Source organism: Sinohyriopsis cumingii, chromosome 17 (genome assembly GCF_028554795.1).
Source record: "Sinohyriopsis cumingii isolate HCF-2022 chromosome 17, ASM2855479v2, whole genome shotgun sequence".
Classification (NCBI taxonomy): Eukaryota; Metazoa; Mollusca; class Bivalvia; order Unionida; family Unionidae; genus Sinohyriopsis; species Sinohyriopsis cumingii.
In genome coordinates, this window is record NC_142977.1 from 56,929,722 (window position 1) to 56,952,406 (window position 22,685).

A 22,685-nucleotide genomic window follows, 5' to 3' on the forward strand; every position below is an offset into this window, starting at 1 on the left:
CGTTACTCAGAGCATGTTGGCTATCCACACACTGTGTAAATTCTGACTTAGTATGGTAGGACAGTGACCTTGCTTCCAGTGGCAGGTCTTAAATTACCACGCGAGCGTCTATCGAACATTGCCGTATTCTTTTACATATGCAACTACATGTTCGATTGATATTGCATGAAATTCGCAAATTGTAACTCGCAGCAATCCTTAACCTACAAGATTATTCAAACATTACAAAATCAGATATAATTAGGTAAGTATCGTCCTATTAAACAAAGGAAGTTATTGCAAATAATCCTTTGAAATCCTACATATATGAACATTTGGATCGTATGCAATCAATTCTACCAATGAACTAATAACTGTAAAATTAAAAGGTAAATTGCATAACAATTCTAGCATAAACACTTTCCATGAAAATGAATAAAAATTAAATCGCATAACATCTCTAGCATCGACACTTTCCATGAAATTGACTAAAATAAATTGCACAAAAACTCTAGCATCAACACATCTCCATGAAATTGAATAAACGATACATATATGGAAACCTAATCATAGAAAACACATTTGTATAAAACAAACAATCAAATAATAGAATATTACGTGAAACTAAAATTGCGTACCTTGTTGATGTTCTCTTTCAGAACATACGCTTCCGAGCATTAAAACCTGTCTTTCTTTTACAAGACGGTCTCCTGGTCCCTTTCTTGTTTAACAAGGAGAGCAATATTGTCTCTAGGCCTCCTCCGAAGTCTAGACTCCTCTTTCAGGAAATTTCAGACTTATGAATTTTGACTAAGGTCGTCACTTTAAAGTCTGATTGCTTCTAAAGTGTACGCCTTAATTTATTCTGCCCAATCGTAGGCAGCGGTTCCTAATTTTTCCCAAAGAAATAATTCCTTTCATCAGGTTTAGACAGGTCGGAATCTGTGAACGACGGTGCGTAACTATTTCCCTTTGAAAAATGATAAGTGGACATAGGTTCCTACCAAGCGGTTAGGGTTGGTAGCTCAAATGTTTACTTTGTAAGGGCCGTGTTAAGATAGCCCGGTCAATTTCACTTAGTTGGAATGCTGCCCCTTTGAAGTTTACACTGACATGGGCGGAGATGAACGAAGAAAGGTCGAAGTGATCCCTCACAAACACTTTTCTGGCTTAAACGCGATAAAATGTTAATGACCAATACATTCAACTTTAAAGTTCACTGCAATTCAAACTTCGACACTTCACAGTGTTGTTTTCGATTTAATTCATAATACTATAAATTCCTCTTAAAGTTTCATTTCATAACTTATAGAACTAAATTATTTGTAAATTGTACAAAACTTGACGGTGTTGCTACATTCGGCTATTACTTTCAGACCACAGAATCGTAACAATGTTTTATTTTGAAATTTTACAATAGTCTTATATGTATCTCATTTCCACTGTTTACACTTTCTTGAGACGGTACCTTATCGAAACCTGCTTTAGACGGCATTCAGTATGTATAATTGTGTAAACATTGGTCAAAACAAAATTCTGCGAAATACTATTGATAAATATATGTAAGTAACGAAATATCTGTTATATTTCTTTAATAACATTAATAAATTTGATTTGACATGATGTTCTTATTTCTTAGTCAGCCAAATTTTAGATTTTCATATTTTCGTTTGCCAGGATTTCATATAAGTAGGCAATACATAGTATTCGATTGTACCATGATAATCAGTGACGTAACTACCTTAGTAGCAGGTACAGCCGTGCTGTGGGGCCGGGAAGTGTTTTGGGTAAGGCCCAACCAGAAAAAAAATAATTTAAAGTGACAGTAAGGGGGTGGGTGCGTGGCGGTGCAAAAAGTTGTATGTGTGGTCCGTGGTGAGATAGCTACGCCACTGATGATAATGTAACAATATTATTCATTTACCAAATAATATTGATAAGAAAATCTTATTTCTAGGTGTGCATGAAATTGTGATGCATTATGAAAGGCTTATTTTATGAAGTTTGTGCTATCCTAATGAATTAAAATCATTATCGCTTTATATAGATGACATTGATAATATGCAAATAATAGACTAAACCGCACACACCCACATACATACACACCACAAAAATATATATATATATATATATATATATATATATATATATATATATATATATATATATATATATATATATATATATATATATATATATATATATATATATATATATTGGCTAATGCCCAGTTATATATTATCAAGTCATAGTCATCATCTCTGTGAAGTTTATGATAAAACAAATAGTCAATGCTAGTAAAATCAAACAAATAAATTGCTTTTTTTTTCATTCCCTATCTCCAAGCAGATTTTGACTGAGGTGAAAAATGTCAGATTACATTTTTCCGAAGTATTCGTTCAGAAATGCATAGTCAAAAAAGGAAAATAATGCGGCATCATCTGGTAAATGTCCCAAAGGTAAATAAAGGACATTTATGCAAGTAGAACTTCTAGGAAGCATACTTGCATCGTCAAAAAATTCAATCTTGGGTGGCATGTAGTATCCTAAAACTGGTATCTCTGCAGATGCCGTCACAAACTGTAATATTTTCTCCAGTGTAACTTTGGCTTTCTCCGTTCCTCTTCTACCACCTATAAAAAGCAATAGAATTATACACACACACACACACACACACACACACACACACACACACACACACACACATATATATATATATATATATATATATATATATATATATATATATATATATATATATATATATATATATATATATATGGTCTTAAACCAAGTGACACAACAACGCGAAAACCAGCAAGTTTTGTAAAATTTAACAACTAATTTACTTCCCTAGAATACGAAGTGAAAATTTAAAAAAGAAAACTTGCAGTATAGTGAAATGGATGCCAAATAGTCATACATGTTTTATCACAAGGCCAAAGATGTAGACTAATCGGAGTGAATCCCAGTTTTGAATGTGCTGATGTACCAATAGCCGCTCGCTGATACTGAATGCCGTTCACAGTGTGGTGAATACAAAAATAAGGGATGGTGGTTGCGTGCTGAAGAGTGATTCTTCTAGCATTCTGTTCAGGAGTAGGTTTCATACAATAAACATAACAGTAAGTTTGTTATTTAATAAAATTAAAATGTTGTTTTCATGTGTTAATGCCGAGTATATTTCATGTGAAACAAAAAGCAATATATTTTATATTTGAACATGTGAAGCTCGCTGAAATGGAAATGTCACGTTTTTTATACTACACAATGAGATATAACCGGTATTAACATAGAAAAGGAGATATATATATATATATATATATATATATATATATATATATATATATATATATATATATATATATATGTGTGTGTGTTTGTGTGTGTGTTTATCGTTTATGCAAACCTAGCTAGCTGCCACAAAGAAGGACTGAACATATTGTTTTAGAATAAGTCGTAGAAATGTGAATGTAAAAGAAGAAAATGTCCACCTCTATTTAGAGGCTATATAAACCTTTTGCATTGAACGTCTCTCAAAATGTGTATATATTGGAGTCCTAGTAATCATGCTAATCTAACACAACATAGGTACAACGGACTGAACACAGATACAATTTAGATAGTGTGGAGTAATTCAGGAGTAAACATGTAATATCATTATATTAATAATAATCTTTAAGAAACTAGTTCAATTATAACCATGGCGCAAACGAAAAACATTTACCACTTATTTCATTTTGATAAATCTATATCTATAATCTATGAAATCAGAACTACCTCTTTCTTGTTATCTTTACAGATGTTATATATTTACCTGAAACTTCTTTAAGGTATGCTATGAATTTTTTATATATACCATCCTCCTTTAATCTTCTGTTAGATCCGATATCTGAGAATACTGGTTTTAGGACATGGATCAATTTTCTCTGTGTCAGAGTTGACCTTGCAGAAGGCCTGAAGAGATATTTAATACACGGCTTTCGGCGCATTAACTGAAAAGTAACATTTCAATACATAAAAAAGTTGTAATTGACCCAAACTGTTTCATTGGCAAGGTTACAATAACAAAATGGACTTTGTACCATAACTTCTATTTGTACATAAGACTTTATTATCAGTTTGATTCTTATCTAGTTATGCGCATCTTCAGTTTACCTCTCAAGAATTGGAAAATATGAGGGATACTAAATTTATAAAGCTTGATGAGATTAGCTGATATTCACATAATCTAATACATGATAAACTTATGCTTTTAAAATAACATTAACAATGTTTACAATCCTTATTTAATAAACAAGCTATATTGTATATCGTGGTCCCAAAATCACTGCCAAGATTTTTAGTGTATAATGATAACAGGTTACAAGAGTTTTATAGGTCCGGGTTACAGCTGCAGGTTTGGGAAAGTTTAGATACTCATTTGTGCTTACATCAACAAAACCAAGCCGATTTAAGCCATCTCTAAATTGTGCCTGGACTGGTGTTAAGTTTTGGGACAGGAGCGTTTCCAATTCTTCTTCTGTTAGGAAACAAGGCAGAGGCCCACTCTGCATCAATGACAAACCTAAAAATATTGTTAACAAGAATAGATGACGCGCGTGTGATATTAAATGAAAGATATATTTAAACCAAATGAACCATTTTTCTGTTTCACGCTTATTAACTCCAAAAACGAGGCAAAGCCTGTTAAGCAAGAAATGTGGGTCATCGCAAATCACATCTTACTAGGTGTTGAAATACGCGTGACACATGAGTGCACGCCAAAAATAGCAATGTCCTGACCATTCCTGCAACAATGTCGTGTAAACCGAAACTGAGGTATAGGAGTTAAAGAATGTCAGAAATATTTTTGCTAAGGTGGCGCTCACCAGATAATATGTACTTTTGAGAGAGTGACGTATGTAAGGTGAAGTAGTTCGCATTTAAAACATGCACAGTGGAGAGAATGTTTGCATACCTCTATGCTACATTAATGCAATGTGGATAATATTTCTTTTGGATATTGTACTTTTGGAAACTTTACATGATTTATGCACACTGCTAACTAAAATGACTGCTCCCTTGTGTTAAAAAATCAGTCTGAATTAGTCTAAAGTACACTATACATAGCAGCTATTAAGATAGGGAAAATGAATTTTGCCAGACTAGACAAGACCAGCTTCTGAAAGTGCAATGAATGAATTACCAAATATATAAAATATAAAAAAAGTTATCGGCTCTTTTTTATACAATTTACCTCTGAAGTTCAGGAAGTGAAAATGACCAACTTTTTTGAAAGGTGCACATTTGAAGTAAGGCCAAGCTGTATACTCTATAACCCATAGTACACCCATCAATCATACACCAAAATAAAGGGAATTAAAGGTTCTTTGCATTATACCTAAGATATACAAGGTCTTTTTTAAATAGCCAGTATAACCAGTGAGGAAAGCCGGGGACATTCTTTTTCTTTAAACACCTAACCCTATGCAAAATGCGAAACTGTATAGCGCCACCTAAAACAGTTAGGATCGCTTTTTATGTCAAGAGAGAGAGAGAGAGAGAGAGAGTGTACTTTCGTTCAATAACAGAATGAAATACCTATACCATTAATTTACACGACAAACGATTTGCTTTATCGATTGCTTACCAAATTGCAGACCAAAGCTATTAACCACAAAAATTAACATGAAAGCATATTGTGCTCTGCCTAATTTTCACATCGCAGATATCTTGTCCATTGATAGCCGAATTATGACCAGCATAGTAAAAATTAAATCTACAGCAAGTAACGAAAATATAATACTTACCACAAACTAGTCCTGCACCAAAATAGTAATTCCTTTCAAGTCCACCGGAGCCATCTTTCAGTCATTTCAAAAAGTCTACATTCTTCTTTTATTATCGCTTGCATCATATGAGTGAGGAACTCCTTCCTTGGTCCCCCTAGGTCGGAAGCCTCTTCTCCATAAAATGTCACCTCAAGGGGTACCAGAAGGTTGGGCGATACCAAGATCTCCTCCATTCCTGTTGCAAACATATTCATTCGCGACACATAGATGGGTTGGGTTTCCCCCTCCAGCGGTTCTGTTAATGATGTTTGGTCTAATTGTCTTCCAGTTATTACATATTATTGAAAATAGCGCAAGACAGTTACTGGGTCATGAATGTCCTTGCTGTGGCAACAAAAAAGAGGAAGTCAAGGTACTTAAATTACTGAATTCAGGTGGAATTCTGTAAACTAAGAAGGCATCAATATATACTGAAACAAGAGAAAAGAAAAGCAACGGAGTCTAAGAATCATACAATTTGTCAGTTGTATCTAACTTTCCTAATTCAAAGGGCAAACACTCATTCATGGCAGTGAGAAATAAAGATATCCACTGTAAACATGTAATTGAAGTCAAGCTATATACATGAATTAATATATTTTACTTGGATAACAAATCAGAAGATATCCAACAAGATTAACTAGTTAATAGATATATTAGGAATTGGTGCTTATCGGTGTGCGTGTGTTTATGTTAAACCAGTCTTTAATATTAAGAAAATAGTTACCTTTTTGCAGATGGAAACATAAACAGGTCACTTAGCACAAAAATACAAGGTCCAGCATGTAAAATGAACTAATTAGAGTTAGCTGCATCTTATTATGCGTTATTATGACTCATCTAGACAAAAGAATTTCTACTATCTCATATAAAGTAGTGTATCGCTGAAAAGGCACAGATTGGCCTCAAGAAGGAAATTTTGTTTTTCATATACTTTAATCAAAGACTATTGATCGATTTTTTTCTAAGCATGAATGCATACAGCAACCATACAACATGGCATCTCATAATTGGATCTTTCCGAAAAATATTTTTTTAAAACATCTTACACTTCTTCCAAAATCACAGCCATGTTGTCAACTAAACAAGAAGACCTGTAATTTGTCATTACAGTATGATGCAGATCACCAATGTTGGGATGTCCCGTTACATCATTATGAGGTTCAGTGTTTCTTGATCCAGCACCATGCTCTTCACTGGTACGTTGTACTATTGCTACTATACCAGCATGCTCGCTAGTCCCTCAGTTGGGAAACATGGCCACGACATTATCCTGTTGTCTGATAGTTGGAACTGTGGATACATTACTGTACATTGCACCAGTGTTGAGAGGTGTTACTGGTGTTGTTGTGTGTTGTTACAACACTAGGCTGCTCACTAACGTTAGCTGGATCATCGCTGAAAACACATACATATATTTACAACATTTGACAAATCAGATGATTATAGATCGATTCATATTTATGTCGTCCTGTAAGTTTCATAAAAAGCATATGCATTCTACAAGACATATATTTTAGATAAGAACTGTACTGTAATAGTTGAAATATATGTAGGACACAACTGGAATGACTATAAAGTGGCATATTTATTAATCAAGGATGATTAAATTCCATCATCAGACTCTGTAACATGCAAGAGGATTGACAATGAAGCAAAACATCGCGTAAAAATCCACCAACAGGACATTTAATTAGTTTACATGGGTAGTGACCAGTGGATTGAGTAAAGGGGACACTGTATAATGTATGATCAATCTGCACTGGAGCCTCGCTTTCTTTTTCACTAAAGTGATGCTCTATTGTGATGTTTAGTGGATTCCATACATTTATATTCACTCTACTTCCAGTAAATCACATATCAAATTTGCAGGAACTGTACGAATGTAAATCATGTATCAGTTGTACACGCAACTATACTATACTCTACACAAATATGAATCATTTATCAAATGTACAGGGAGTTAGTTACACACTCTGCACAAATATGTATCATTTATCAAATGTAGAGGGAATTAGTTACACACTCTACACAAATATGAATCATTTATCAAATGTAGAGGGAGTTAGTTACACACTCTACACAAATATGAATAATTGAAGGCAAATGATCAAGTATTGAAGGACGGAGAGAAGACCGTCACACATATTGTCTAGTCCTGAGTCAAGTAGATCTAAAACCTAGGTTCAAAGACATACAACTTACTTGAAAATTTCAATGAAATCTGCATCTTCTCCTGATTTCTGAAAATCATAAAAAATATGTGGGTACGTTTTTAGCAATAACACTCTCAATCCCCAACATTACGTAAATACTTTGCACACATGAAACCATCGCATAAATTTAGTGATCTAAACAACAGGCACTTTCTAACGAAACGAAATGCATACCCTTTAATTATGTCTAGGTATCAGTAAAGTTTGTAAAAAAAATACTCTCAACAGAAAAGCAAAGCAAAACTTCATTTACACAGCACTTCATCTTCGCTAGCCAAGCTTCCGATATGATAATCCTATCTACACCTTGGCGGATCGAACATATATACTGGTGCTTTGTCCTAGCGACATCTATTGGATTTACTGAACTGCCTCCCATCGTACATAATGCCAAGTAACCAATAGCGTGGTGCATTCTACATTGGCCGAAAATAATGGAGGCAATTGACCTAAAAGGATACTTTGGATGTTTAGCCTCGAAAGTATGACTATGTACCAGAGTGAAGCCATTGCAGGTGTATTTGAGAGAAAGGAAATTGTGCAAACACGGATTGGGACTAGAAAATTGCTTACTTATCAGTCCATTCTAGCTGTGTGCTCCCCTTGTCCCAATCATGAAGGAACAGTGTTCACATTTGAACAACTTAATTTTGATTGGATGCGATGGCTTGCCTTTGCATCCAGTGAAATTCATAGACATGAAACACAGAAATATCTGCCCGATACGCCGAGGCGGTGATAGGTTATCATATCGGAACCTTGCCTTGCGAAGATGACAGCCCTTAGAAATTGCACTTTTGTCTAATATACATGAATTGTATATAAAAGGAGGTAACATACTGTTGGATTAATGTTAAAGCTTTAACATGAGCAAAATACCTGATACAATTAATTGATAGCCAGACTACCTTACCTGACAAGTTTGCATGTGTTCTCTCAGGTCATTTATAGGTACCATGCTTGAACAAGACAAACACTTTTCTTGCTCTTCAAAGGAGTCTTCTATGTCAATTATAGCTATACTCTTCTGAATCGGCCTGATGTATATGCAACCTGTACCGAACTCCCTAATATCTTCTGCACTGCATCTTCCGTGACTTACTGTGGTTAAAACTTTTTTAGAGTTGCTTTTTAGCGTTAACAGCTCAAAACCACCACACTGATCTAAAGCCGGAAAAGAGCTGGAAACAGATAATGAATATTACATTTTTTTATTTTAAAAGTACGGATAACAGTTTTATATCAATGTTCACTTTTAAACTCAATTTTAAGACAATTATGTAATGTGTTTGTTTGGCGTTAGGATTTCAGGAATAAAGATATGGTTAAATTTATTTAGAAGGTTGGTTCAAGCTGGAAATATTGAATGGATAATGTTGAGTACTGAGAGGAATCGTCATCGAGTCTTATATTTCAGTAATTTCTTGAATATCATTCAATTGTCCGCATAAACGTTAAGAAAAACACCTGGTCTTACAAGTACAGTATTAAAACTAATCGCAAAAAGGGATACAGTTAAGTCTATAAATAAAATAGACAATATCTACTGAATCTGTACATTTCAAATTTTACATAGTGTTTCTGAACTTTTATTTTGTGGAATATTCTATTTAAAAATGCAATAGGAGCTTAACGCATAATTTATGGACCAACAAATATTAGCTTCCACCACTACCACTCACACATAAGCTTGATGGTTTAGCAATAATTATTTTTAATTATTTGATTTACCAAGAAACATTATTCTAAGTAAACATTAGAGAAAAACATTTCCAGCTTTAATATTCTTTTCATGTTGAGGCTTGGAACAACTTGAAGATGGGAATTTGTACATGTTCGCATTGTTGAGAGGAAGTTAAGATATATGACTCAACAAATCTGTATATTGTGAAATAGAAGTGCACACAGAAAAACAATTTGAAAGAGACATTTGCATCAAGAAAAACAGTAGATACAACTCACATCAACAAGCGATGGTGTTTCTTCTGTATTATGACTTCAAATGTAACTAGATGAGCAACCTAGAGGCGGAAACCGAGTTGCACAGTGCCTACCTGCTGTTGCTTTTTTTTTTTACAGTTCATTCTCTATAGATTTAGAACGTAACATACAAGCATTTATTCGCATGCACTTCACTCGTTTCCTTCATTCCAAAAATTTGCCGATCACCTTTCATTACTTTTTCTAAAACATAATTACCTTAGTATGGCCTGTCTCACTTGGTCATGCAAAGCATCAGCAGGAATAATAACTTTCTTTTTCCCAAGGCCATTTTTACGTAGGATTCTCCTTTCTTCCAGAAATGGAATAGTAGTAGAAGTATTGGAACTCAAACAAACAAAAGATCGAGTCATAGTGCGACCTAAAATAGAAATATGTATCACCGCAGTTGACTTGTTTTGGTGACTAGAATCAGAACATAAAAATGAGCAATATTTCCTAAAACTTTATATAAGTTTATGTTGCATGAGTGAAGCAGCTAGGTATGTGTTTGTGAGACATGGATGCCCACACGTTCATGTTGAACAAAAATTCAAGTAAGAAATAAATATGCATGTATTTATAAATCATACTTAGGTTTCATATTCTCTGTTGCAATTGTGTGTGAAAAAATCTGATAAATTCCATTTTGTAAATTTTAAATGTTGGCATTTCATCAAAATCGAACAATGTAAATTTTTTGTGAATCGTCAAACACACTAACGAAAAGACATAGCAGAACAAAAACAACAACAACATAAGAGGGGAGAAACAAACACCTATTAACATTTGTGCATCGTAAGACAGACACACATCACGCAGACAGTCAATACAATAGTTGGGGTACTTATTTTATATTCAAAATAATACTAGTACAGAATATTTAAAAAGAAACAAACACTGTGCCTTGTTCTAGTGGTTAACTTGAATGTTGAAGTGATGTGGTGCTGGTTTCACATCAAGACAATAAAGGCTATATATTGACTATATATATATGGGATAACCTATCTGTGTGAGAGTATTTGTGTGTCTGTGTGTACACGTTCAGTCTGATGCATTGTATGAAATGTATATTTCCATTCATAAGTGTTGTCTTGGGTGCTTAATATGGCAAAAAACAAAACAAAACAGAAATAAAACAACTATATAAAATAGTGATATATAGTGATAATGAAGGGTACCTTTTCTTCTCCCATCAATCCTGACCAAATTGTTATCAGTCCTACCAGTTCTTGACCTATATGGATTTAATCTCTGTGCAAAACAAAAAGAACACGTGACAAGTCTAAATGTAGAGAAAAAAAGATGATGTGGGTTTTTCTCATATAACAAAAGATGATGCCTAGGTCATTATATTTTGGGGGAAATCAATAACATTTCATGGTGATATTCATTTACTCTTCTATTGAAAGAAGACCTATTTGATACACTAGGCTTCTATGAATGTTATAGGGCTTATGTGTATGGAACACACACTTTATGAATCATAACGTTTAATTAAAGTTTAGCGGATATTATATTTTTACACATTAGCAATAGGACATTAGCAAGTTACGGAAAGGCAAAACTATAAATTAGTCGGTGTTAATAGTTTCATTGTTTTTCGCATAGCATTTAATTCAGTTTAGTGGCTGTTGAATCCACTAAACTTAATTAAATTGATTAAATGGGACAGTTGCATAAAATTAAGTTAAAATTCAATTTTAAAATCTTCGTGGCATCAACAACTCATGATGACAGACAGAAAGACGAAACACCGTGATGACAATGATGTAGCTCATGGAATTAAACAGTGCAAAAAGGAGACGTTTGTTGAAATTATATACCATTGTTATACTAAACAAGCGTCTGTGTTCCTCCGATACCGATGAAGATGATGTCCGACTCGCAGATGAACCAGATGCAGAGGATGTAAGTGATGATGAGGTGGAGGAAATCTGGTCTGCGACCCTCCTCAACATAGATATGGCATCATCAAGGTTTTGTACTCATGTCTGAATTATGAACAAAATTGGTAATAGTTATGGAACGCCATAAACAGTACTTGCGTGCAAGCTGCTTGTATGAATCGTTTTCTGTTCTGTAATATCAATGAATTGGTTCTCACAATGAGGAATACGTGTGTGTGTGTGTGTGTGTGTGTGTGTGTGTGTGTGTGTGTGTGTGTGTGTGTATGCATGTGTGTATGAATGTATGTATGTTTAAATTTGCATTGTTTGCTTGCTAGTTTTGTTTTAAAATTTTTATTTCACTTTATACTATTGTCATGTAATATTGTATGTTGGACTTAACCCTGTAAAAATTCAAGTTCATTTTATATTCGACTTTAATTGCTGATTTTATTTTAAAGACTGTGAACAAGTAATATATGGCTAAAATATTCTCTTTGTGTATGGGGTTGATATTAAAATCACTATCAATAGAAGTAGACATGTTTATTTGGGTCTGGGTCTAGTTTATTGGAAATTCCCCATAAATTGCCAGGTTTTCCTGTTGTTTGCTACATTTTGTGTTATAATTTTAGAAATAGTTATACATAATTACAACTAAGATTTTATTTTGTAAACATTAGGAGCCTTCTGTAAGGGTTTGTATGACAAAATGCTTATTGTGACAGGAGATCAAGTAGTGGACTATATAATATTGTCACTCGAACAATTATTCATTTGTGCTTTAAAATCTTAGTAGAATTATTCTGTATTATTGTTGTGACCAGTAGTTCATATGGGCTGGAATTTTAGTTATTCCAATTATTTCTTCCCTGGAAATACAAACGTGCTCTGATAACATTCTTGGAAATAGAGACTTGGATTTATAGTGAAATACAAAAAAGGATATAATCTCGGATTGTATTATTGTAATCCAACAAAAGACTTGACAAAACAACACTTTACATGCCATCGCAGGCACATCAACCTTTCCAGCATTGGATTCAATTTGGATTTCCACCAAAGTTTATTCATACCTCTTATCATCGGAACTTTTGTCTGCAATTCTATGATTATTTTGGGATTTAATTCGCAATACCATAATTTCTTTCTCTTTATTTTCACTGTGTAATCAAGGGAAATAAAATCTTTGTTGACTTTTTCACAGTCTGTTGCTTCTCACACTTTTCTATTACATATATAAAACGACAGAGTCGTAATAATGTATGTATGTATGTATGTATGTATGTATGCATGTATGTATGAATGCATGTATGTATGTATGTATGTATGCATGTGTGCATGTATGTATGTATGTGCGTGCGTGCGTGCGTGCGTGCGTGCGCGCGCGCGCGCGCGCGCGCGCGCGTGTGTGTGTGTGTGTGTGTGTGTGTGTAGCGTCATGTCTATCAAATCGGATAGTAAATACTTAGAATAGTGTAGAAAAAGTGTCAAACACGGAGTGCTCATGGCTAGAAACGTGAGGTCTTGGAAGTGGGGAATCTGTAGGTAACTCTGTAGTGAACAAAAGGGCATCGACTTTCGACGATTGAGGAGACCAGGATATAAATGCTTTACATAATGAATAAAGCTCCCGAAGACAGTTACACAAAGGTACATATGTACTATCTTGTGTAAATGCTGTCTAACCCTAAGGCATAATGTAATGATGCGGACAAGTTGTAGCGTTGTCTGATACAATGCAAAGAGTAAAGGCATCGGCGACTTTTGATTTGTTTTACTAAGATTCTTCCTATAAAACATGTTAGTCTGGTCTTGATGCTGAAATTATGCATAATTAGACGTGGACACGAAGGATTTAAACTTTATAAGAAAAATTGTTGGTCAACTGCCTACAGTAAATCGCATACATGAGAAAGTCGGGAATATTATCCTTCACTTAGTAATGAAAGTTTAATTCCTAGCCCTGTTAATTATATTTTTCTTATTTATTAAATTATGGCAAATTGTTCCTTGTAAACAAGTTGGTATTGAAAGAAATCAACACACTCTACATGTATGTATGTATGTATGTATGTATGTATGTATGTACAACACATATACAAATAATGACAAGAATGCTAAAAAAAGAGACGATCCTTACAAAACTATTTTGACATTATCGTGCAACATCATTACTGAATGGATACTGCCCTGCTGAATTAATACTGATCAGAAGAAAATTACTTTATTTTTTTGAGGGGGGGGGGGGCACCAGACAGAAGCCCCCCCCCCCACTTAACCAAAGAGGAAATTGTTTATATGTTTGTGTTTCCCCCCATAGATGTGTTGTATCTGTTATTGTTTTTGAAGGAATTTAAACTTTAAAATCAAAGTTTGAATTTAGAAATTTTGATCGGGGTATTTCTAAAATGGCCCTAGTGTATCTATAAGGTTGTACGTCCGAATAAGGTTTCTGTCACCTTTTCCGGATTTCCTCCCTTAGTTCTTTTTAAGTGACCTTTGCTACAGGTCCCCTATGTCCCATGAGTGCTATATGTTGGTGCTATTTGTTTTGTTTGCTATATTTGTTTACGTGTTGGGACTTAGCTCTAAATCATCTTTATAACCCAGTTGTTCTATTTCTCCCTTGATGGGATTTTTGTTTTGTTTCGGAATTTTGTCGAGAATGCGGTGTGTTACTCTATAAGTTTTAAACCTTAGTGGTTTGGGTGTGTGTTATATATACCGCTCTCGTATGTCAGAGATAAGTAACTGTGCTAGAGATGGGGTCCATACTTTATTTATTTGGTGTATTTCTCTCATCTCGAGCAGGTTATCTTGTATTTATTTATTAGCCAAAATTTCCGAGACATTTTTGGATGAAAGAGTGGAAGAAGCAAAGCAAGGTAGAAGAATAGTAAGTATCTAAAATTAGTATAGGAATTTTTTTTTTTTTTTTTTTTTTTTTTTTTTAATGGAAAGGAAAGAGTGTTCTGGCAGGAGAGCGTCCGTTAGTCTTTTCCAATTTTTATTATTTGTCCACATGATCTCATTGTGTCCACTATGTAATCCGTCACTGTATATAAAGTCTTTTTGTCAAAATTCCCATCCAAGTATAGCAGATTTTGTGTCTTATATGTAGTTGTCTTTCTAATCTCGTCGATTACTTTTTGTCTTTTAGTTTGTCTTTGTTCACACTGTAGTATTGTATGTGTCTTACTGAAGTTATATTTTTTACACAGTGGGCATTTAGGCGATACTCTGATCATATGCCGCCGCACTGCAACCTCTCCTGTTAACCACTCATTATGCATGTATTTAAAGCAGAGGCTCTGTATTTTTAAAGATCCTAACTTAATCAAATTCCCCCATGCTAGTTTCCAATTTACGTATCTATTTTCCAACTCTACTTGGCTCATTACTTTTTCTGTTACATTTTCCCTAATCCACCCGTATGTTTTTCCTTTCCAATACCCCATAAATCTACTTTGTCTCTATATTTAATTAAAACATCCCTAATTTCTCTCAATTTTCGCGGTGTTTCTAAAAGTCTACTTAATTTATTATTTGTATATATATCCTTTCTGTGTCTCATGAGCAAGCCAAACCAATATATGTATATGGCTTCCCATGCCATATCGGGAACTACTTTTAAAATTTTAAATTTATTTATAAAATTACTAGCTACTTTGCCACCGGCACCAGAAAACTTGCAGCAGAAAATGGCAAGATTTAAAGAAACTGAAGAAATCGGAAAACTATAGACATTTAATGCTCATGCCTACCACAGTATCAGAGCTTATCCGAGTGATTTTTTAAAAACCCTGATACTTGACTCTTGATGAAAGCAAATCAGCCTCTATCAAGCAAACTTGATATTTCACACGTTTGGGAAGACCGTGAAACCCACATGAGAGACAGAACCAGGTCACGTTTCATTTTAAATGTTAATATACGCAGGATTTGAGATGTAGCGTTAGCCTAATTCTAATTAGCTTTAAATATCACTCAACAGTTCTTGACAAAGAAATTAATCAGACATTCTACACTGGACTAGAACTGATTTACATCAACAGCTGGTTCATGTTATGCCCTCACAGGGTTCAAGATCAATGAGAAAAATAGTTTGAGGGCAATCGTGTCTCCGCAGATTTACTGGTGTCTTGTAATTAATAAATAATTAGTATGCGTTTAATACAAATACGCCACATAGATTAAACCTATTAGTTCATATTATCATAAGGAAGCAAATATCCAGTAATGCACTGTTATCCTTTTCACCATCCAGGTTAGTATGCAGAATAAAAGCCGTCTTTTACCAATTGAGTCTAGTTCACCCTTCATTGATAAATGATGCTCACCTGGAATATTCTGTTTCATGTATAACTTCGAACTAGTAATTGATAGCAGCCTATAACAAATCATAATTCCCCACCACATACTTTACCTCTTTCACACTGTACCTTACCTTCCCAGTTAATAATCGCCCTCATATTCTATATCCCATGGTTCATTCAATGATTCTACATTGCATTTATCTGGTAAATCACTAGACTCCATTAAAAATAAACTTCAAATCGACCTCAACAATATATCAGTTTGGTGTCATCAAAATAAAATGCATATTAACATCTCTAAAACGAAATGTATGACAATTGGAAAAAGGCAGCGTCTATCTACTAACATGGATTTACTTCTAACTCAAAATGGCTTAGACGTATCTATTGTCAAAAATCAGAAACTTCTTGGTATCTACATTGATCAACACCTCAGCTGGAATGCGCATATCGATAACCAATGTGCAATGGTAGTCAAAAGAATAACTGTTAAAATTGCTTTCGAAATTTCTACCTCCACAATCACTTTAAATTTATTTTTTGAGTTATATACTACCACTGATAGATTACCGCTGTACCATATGGGGAAACACATCAAATTATAATCTGTCCAGAATTGATAGACTCCAGAAAAGGGCAGCCCAAATAATACTGAAACTTTCTGTTATGACTCCCTCAAATGTTTTGTTTTCACGTATGAAATGGCTACCTATACAAAAACGTATTCTTTATTTTAAAGGAATCATGACATACAAGTCTTTCAACAGTCTTTCTCCAGATGTTATCTCTAACATAACTGAACTAAGATCATCGAATACTGAGCGTAATCTCCGATCGACGACTAACAACGATCTCCAGATTCCTCGGTCGAAAACCAAGCGTTACAAAAGCTCATTTTTTTGTATCAGCACCTACTGTATGGAATTCCTTATCAATGAGGATATGTAATTCAACTCCCCTTGCTTCTTTTAAAATATCATTAACGAAATCTTTTGTAGACCAGCTTTAATGACATACTAAAAGCTCTGAATAGAAAACTTTATAATCATATCCATGATTGATATATCCAGATCTTATGCTGAAATGTATGTACCTGTGTATTGTGTGTACTGAATATTGTTCATAGTTGTATGTTTCCCAGTATAGTCATACATAGTCAGAATGAGTGCGACGATACCTGGTTATGTGCATGATCTTATATTTTTATTTTGTGCATATTTTTAATTTCTTATTTTGTTTTAAATATTTTAAAAAAATTGTAACATAGCCGATTAAAAAAACTGAGGACCAGACGGCAGATGTGTCAGCCATTACCAAATGTGTTATCCTCGTTAAAGATAGGTAATTATTATTATTATTATTATTATTATTAATGCATACTTCACTGATCGCGTAACTCATATCCACGCCTGAGTTTTACATATTAATTTCACGTGTTTCTCTTTGTTTTCCACCTTTGGTTCAATGTTAATTTCTCTTTGCATAATAATAATAATAATAATAGTCTTATACATGATGGTAACACAATTAGTACCGAAACTAACCTCACTTTTGGCACTTTATTATCTACATATGTAGAGGCAAATATATAAAATACTGTTGAGAAACAAACATCGTACAGAAAAGGTTTAATTATTGATATACACAGGAACAATTAAGTGTTCATATAGCACAGAAAGCATTGTGTTCACCAACATGCATGATTGAAAACTTTTCATTCACACACACACACACACACACACACACAGGGGAAAGCTGATCATAACTGGTTATAGACATTATTTAGATTGTATCCATTTCAAACGCCTGTGACGAAAGGAATGATCTGATGGTTCTTCTTTAACATCTATAGGTAGACAGTTCCAAATGATTGGACTCAAACTATTTTTATACAATTCCATTTCGGGCTTAGAAAGAAGAAAGTTATAATTTGGCATAGAGCGTAGTATCGATAGACCAGAAACTGTATTGACATTATTTGTCCTTTTACTGAACATATTGTTTATATAGTTTGGCGTCGAATCATTAGGAGCTAAGTCTTTATACTGTGAACAAATTTCTTTTAGAAAAATTACCACGTATGATTTTGTCACTCATATTTATACGTAATATTAATTTCATGTCATACGTTATCATTATTTTCATCTCGTTCTAAGTCATACTTGCTGTACACACGTATTGATTGGAATGCATCTATCGCTCTCCTTTTCATAATATATTTTCTCAGTGCGCGTCTGCGCATGTGATACTTCTGACATATATACATATTTTATTGAATAAAATCTATGAGAAACGTTATAGATCCCTACTGGAGTTATTCTTCAATAACAAAACATTACAATCACCATCACTATTTAGCACCACTTAGACCAATAACTGGTGGCGCCTCCAGTCATGTCAGAAAAATGCGGAGAAGTGCTTGTAGGTGTGTACAGCACCACAATAAAACAGTATAAAGAGAATAAATTAAAGACACCAGCAGCACAAATATCATGTTCAATAATAATAATAATAATAATAATAATAATAAGAAGAAGAAGAAGAAGAAGAAGAAGAAAAAATTTACTTGACATAATAAATCTGTTGATGGTGCACAAAGTTAGATTTTCTTAAACTTTACGGTTTCGCTTGTTTCTGTTACTTAGTTTAACACCATAAAGTTGAAACACTTCATACAGACCCAAACTTAAAGTATCAAGAGATGCTAATTATTGATACACGTTCCATGTTGATTTGTTTGATATATTTGGAGATGTGAACAGTTTGTCTTTCTAAGGGCTTATCACATACCACTTTACAAATATGGAAGTCCTTGTAGTGTTGAAACATATATCGAAAGAAAGACAGCAATGGAATCAATTTCTTTTCTTCTTTCTGAATTATCCCAGGATCATGTCTCTATGATTCTTGTAAAATATTTTCTGTTTTCACAATTTTTCAAGGAACTTTACAAAACCATATATTACCATGAAGGTTCCATCTTCGTTTTTATAAAAAAATTGTAGACGCACCAGAAATAATGTGCAGATGGAAACTGGAATGGAATTATTATTACCTGACATTAATAATTAATTCAAACTAGATATTCTTATAAAATACAAAGTTATTATTTTGATACTAGCTTTTACATATGTTGGAAGATAAAAGACTAAAACTTGGGCTTATGAAAATAGATGAAATGTGGACAGAAATAGAAGCTACAAAAGAATAACTATTTAATTATTATGCAAATTGATAAAACTTGTTGCACAAATGTTGCATGCACAAGGTTCGTGTAAATTTTAGTCATAAACATTTATAAACTTCCATGTTAATATCTTTTCAAAACCTTTATTTTAATTTAATTTTTATTGTTATTTTAAATTATTTATTTTGATTTAATATTTTAATAGCCATAGTTTCTTCAGTGTTACTTCTGATATACATATAGTATTACCGTTTACTGGTAATACATTTAAAATATAGCCCAAAAACAATGTCATGCCTAAAGGACATCCTCCTTTACAGTGACCAATACATAAGAAATAAAGCAACATATACACCGAGTTTCTTGATATGTGGAAGCCTGTAAAACTGACAGGATTATACAATTTTGGAGAGAACTCTGTTATTGGTTGATCTTAAAAATAGTACTGAAAAGTTATAAGCTACCATGACAATAAATAAATAAATAAATCTATTTCTTCTTCTTCCTATTATTATTATTATTATAAGAAGAAGAAGAAGAAGAAGAGCAAGAACAAGAAGAAAATGAATTATCTAAACTGATATAATGGTATGGTGATGACAACAATGATGATAATGCTGCTAATGGTAATAATGATGAGCTGGAGGTTGCTTATTTTTTGCTTCAACATTATTTTTAACCTGACTGTATATATTATTTTTAACCTGATTGTATATATTTGTCATCATCTAAAAAAACTGTTCTGCTAAAATACATTTGGGAACCGATGAAAACTGGACTTAAATATTTGATGAAGAGGTACAGTGCTTTTGTGGAATTGGTTTTTATATTTGTGTGTCTGTGAGGTCAATTTTTTTCCTCACTTCCACAGATTATCACATCATCAGCTAAGGGTGATTTACCCTTTGCTACCTTATGTTTCATCGTCTCGGAATAGACAACGATGATAATGTCCTACTTTAATTCTAAGTTTGAATCTCTTCGGACTAAAATGGATTATTTTAGCAATAAACTGATATCGCTTATTCGTTTTATCTGATATTAAGTGGCATAACAAGGAGATCAAACCTGGGGTCGGGTGGGGGTGGGGGGTAGGCTCAACTGAGCTATAGGGCTTGACTTATATTTGGAAGCATACGATTAAGAAACGTTGATTTTAGGTCTAATATGACGTCAGGAGAAGGAAGTAGATAATATAAACTTGCATGCAATAGTGTTGTAAAGGAGGGTCTGGGGTACGGACGGAGTGTTTGCTCCGTACGCTAGTGGCATTGAGGTACCAAAACCATGGATGGGTGCCAGAGGTGTTGTGGCGCCAAAACCCCCTTGGGCTATCATCGTCGTCCCGACGCCATTTACCTTTAGGACGCCAATGCTTGCATGTAAAGTTAGAATGTATTTATGCTTTAAAACAAACATTGCTCTTGTGGCAGTGACAATTTGTTACTTTGACATGACATATAATTATTATTATTACTATTATTATTATTATTATTATTATTATTATTATTTTCATTATTATTATTAATTTTGATATTTTGTTCTTGTTGGCACTGCCAATGACATCAAAGTAGAAAAGTGATAAAATATGCCTCGCTTCTGTAAAACAAGATGTCGAGAGTTCGAAACTCGCTGTGGCATCCCAATTTTTTTGCAAATACCTTTTTTGGCATTTCTTTCAATATCGCTCATCCCAATTTTACTTTTTCAAATTTTTTATCTTGAAAATGAATGGCTTTTTTATATTGATACCCACATTTATCTTTCTATGTGTCAGGCTGCCAAACAAGAGGTCGCAATTTTTTAAACACCTTTTTGTATTTTTTAATTCAATTTTTTTTAAATTTGCTCATCCCATTATTATTATTTTTTTGTTTACTTTCTGAGATTTTTTTAAATGTTGAAACAGGCAATTGAGCTAAGTACAAATATATACCAAATAGACACTACTTAAATCGATGGATATCAGGTAAAATCTAGCATTGGTCCAGCAGTCAGCAGAAAGCAGAAAGTACAAGCTTCGACCGTTCTATTTGGAGAGAGAGAGAGAGAGAGAGAGAGAGAGAGAGAGAACGTCTTTACCCTAAGGGCTACGTGGTATCACTTACAAATCGCTGATGCTGTTTGTTTTTTTTTTAAAATTCTGATAGAATCCATGGCCTTTCCTTGTTATTTTCATACATCATTTGCTAAATTGTGGGCTTATTCAAACATGATCTATGCTTCTTCTTCGCCATAAAACACTCCAAAGGAGGTAACTGTTTTTTGTTCACGTATTATTCTTTCAAAATATACGACTAAGTTCCCTCTCCCCCCCCCCCCCCATTTTCAATACGTTTGGAAAGGAGAGTGGCGTGTTTGGAGTACACTAAGAGTCGTGAATAAGGGATTCTGAGAAAAATGATATTCGATATCAAAGAGGAAATATAAAAGAAGAAAAAAAGCACTAATATGTCGCTGCAAACTGGAATCAAATAGCGGAAAAAGAATTGATTACATATAGACCTTTGACGAATAATGCGTATGCACGTAGGGCCGGTAATGTAAAATATACCAAAATTGACGGGAAACACATTTTTGGCTTAGTGTGTAAGGTCATTAAACATGGTAATTAATATTGATCAAATAAAATCAAGATTTAATCTCTTTAGTTGATAGATCTCGCTTTGTTGAAGCCTAAGAAATTCGCGCAGTACAGGGCAGAACTTGAAAGAAAAAAAAAAATACACGCACATTCATTAATGTGGATAAAATCACTTTATGCTGATTGGAAAACACTGAACTTGTTTATAAAATACGAAAAGAAACACTTACCTTTGTTTTGCTGTCCAACTGTCGTCTGCAAAAATCTCAGCCGAATGCTGTAAATACGCCCCCATGATTATGTTTCGGCGTGCTGACATCATACGTCATAGATAACAGCGCCCCCCCCCCCCCCCCCCGTGTTTGTTTGGATTTACGCTAGCTGATTTACACTTTGATCAGACCGTTTACATTCCATACATTTCATTTAATACCACATCATTTGGAATATGAGCTGATCATTCCATTCTGTTCTTCAGACCATTTCAACTAATGCCAGATCATTTGGAATCTGAATACATCATTTCATTTGTTGGGTTAAATCATTTAATTCTAGACTACATAATTTCATTTAATGCTACGTCATTTGGAAGCAGATTTCATCAATCCGTTTTGTTCTTTAAATCATTTAATTTAATACCACATCATTTGGAATCTGAATTCATCATTTCATTTGTTGAGTTAAATAATTTCATTTCATACTTAGTAATTTCATTTAA

General features: G+C 33.7%; 2 protein-coding genes across 2 annotated transcripts; both read right to left on the reverse strand.

Moving 5' to 3' along the window:
* Positions 1 to 2,248: 2,248 nt before the first annotated feature.
* On the reverse strand, positions 2,249 to 6,007 carry LOC149778819 (uncharacterized). Its single transcript, XM_089938380.1, has 4 exons — positions 5,851 to 6,007; positions 4,413 to 4,546; positions 3,797 to 3,974; positions 2,249 to 2,612 (listed from the first exon to the last, which is right to left on the reverse strand). Exons 1-4 carry the CDS (start codon positions 6,005 to 6,007, stop codon positions 2,356 to 2,358), a joined length of 726 nt encoding a protein of 241 aa, XP_089794506.1. The 3' UTR covers positions 2,249 to 2,355.
* Positions 6,008 to 6,933: 926 nt separating this feature from the next.
* LOC149778820 (uncharacterized) lies at positions 6,934 to 22,262 on the reverse strand. Its single transcript, XM_089938381.1, has 4 exons — positions 22,198 to 22,262; positions 8,922 to 9,189; positions 7,998 to 8,035; positions 6,934 to 7,190 (listed from the first exon to the last, which is right to left on the reverse strand). Exons 1-4 carry the CDS (start codon positions 22,260 to 22,262, stop codon positions 7,097 to 7,099), a joined length of 465 nt encoding a protein of 154 aa, XP_089794507.1. The 3' UTR covers positions 6,934 to 7,096.
* Between the last annotated feature and the right edge of the window lie 423 nt (positions 22,263 to 22,685).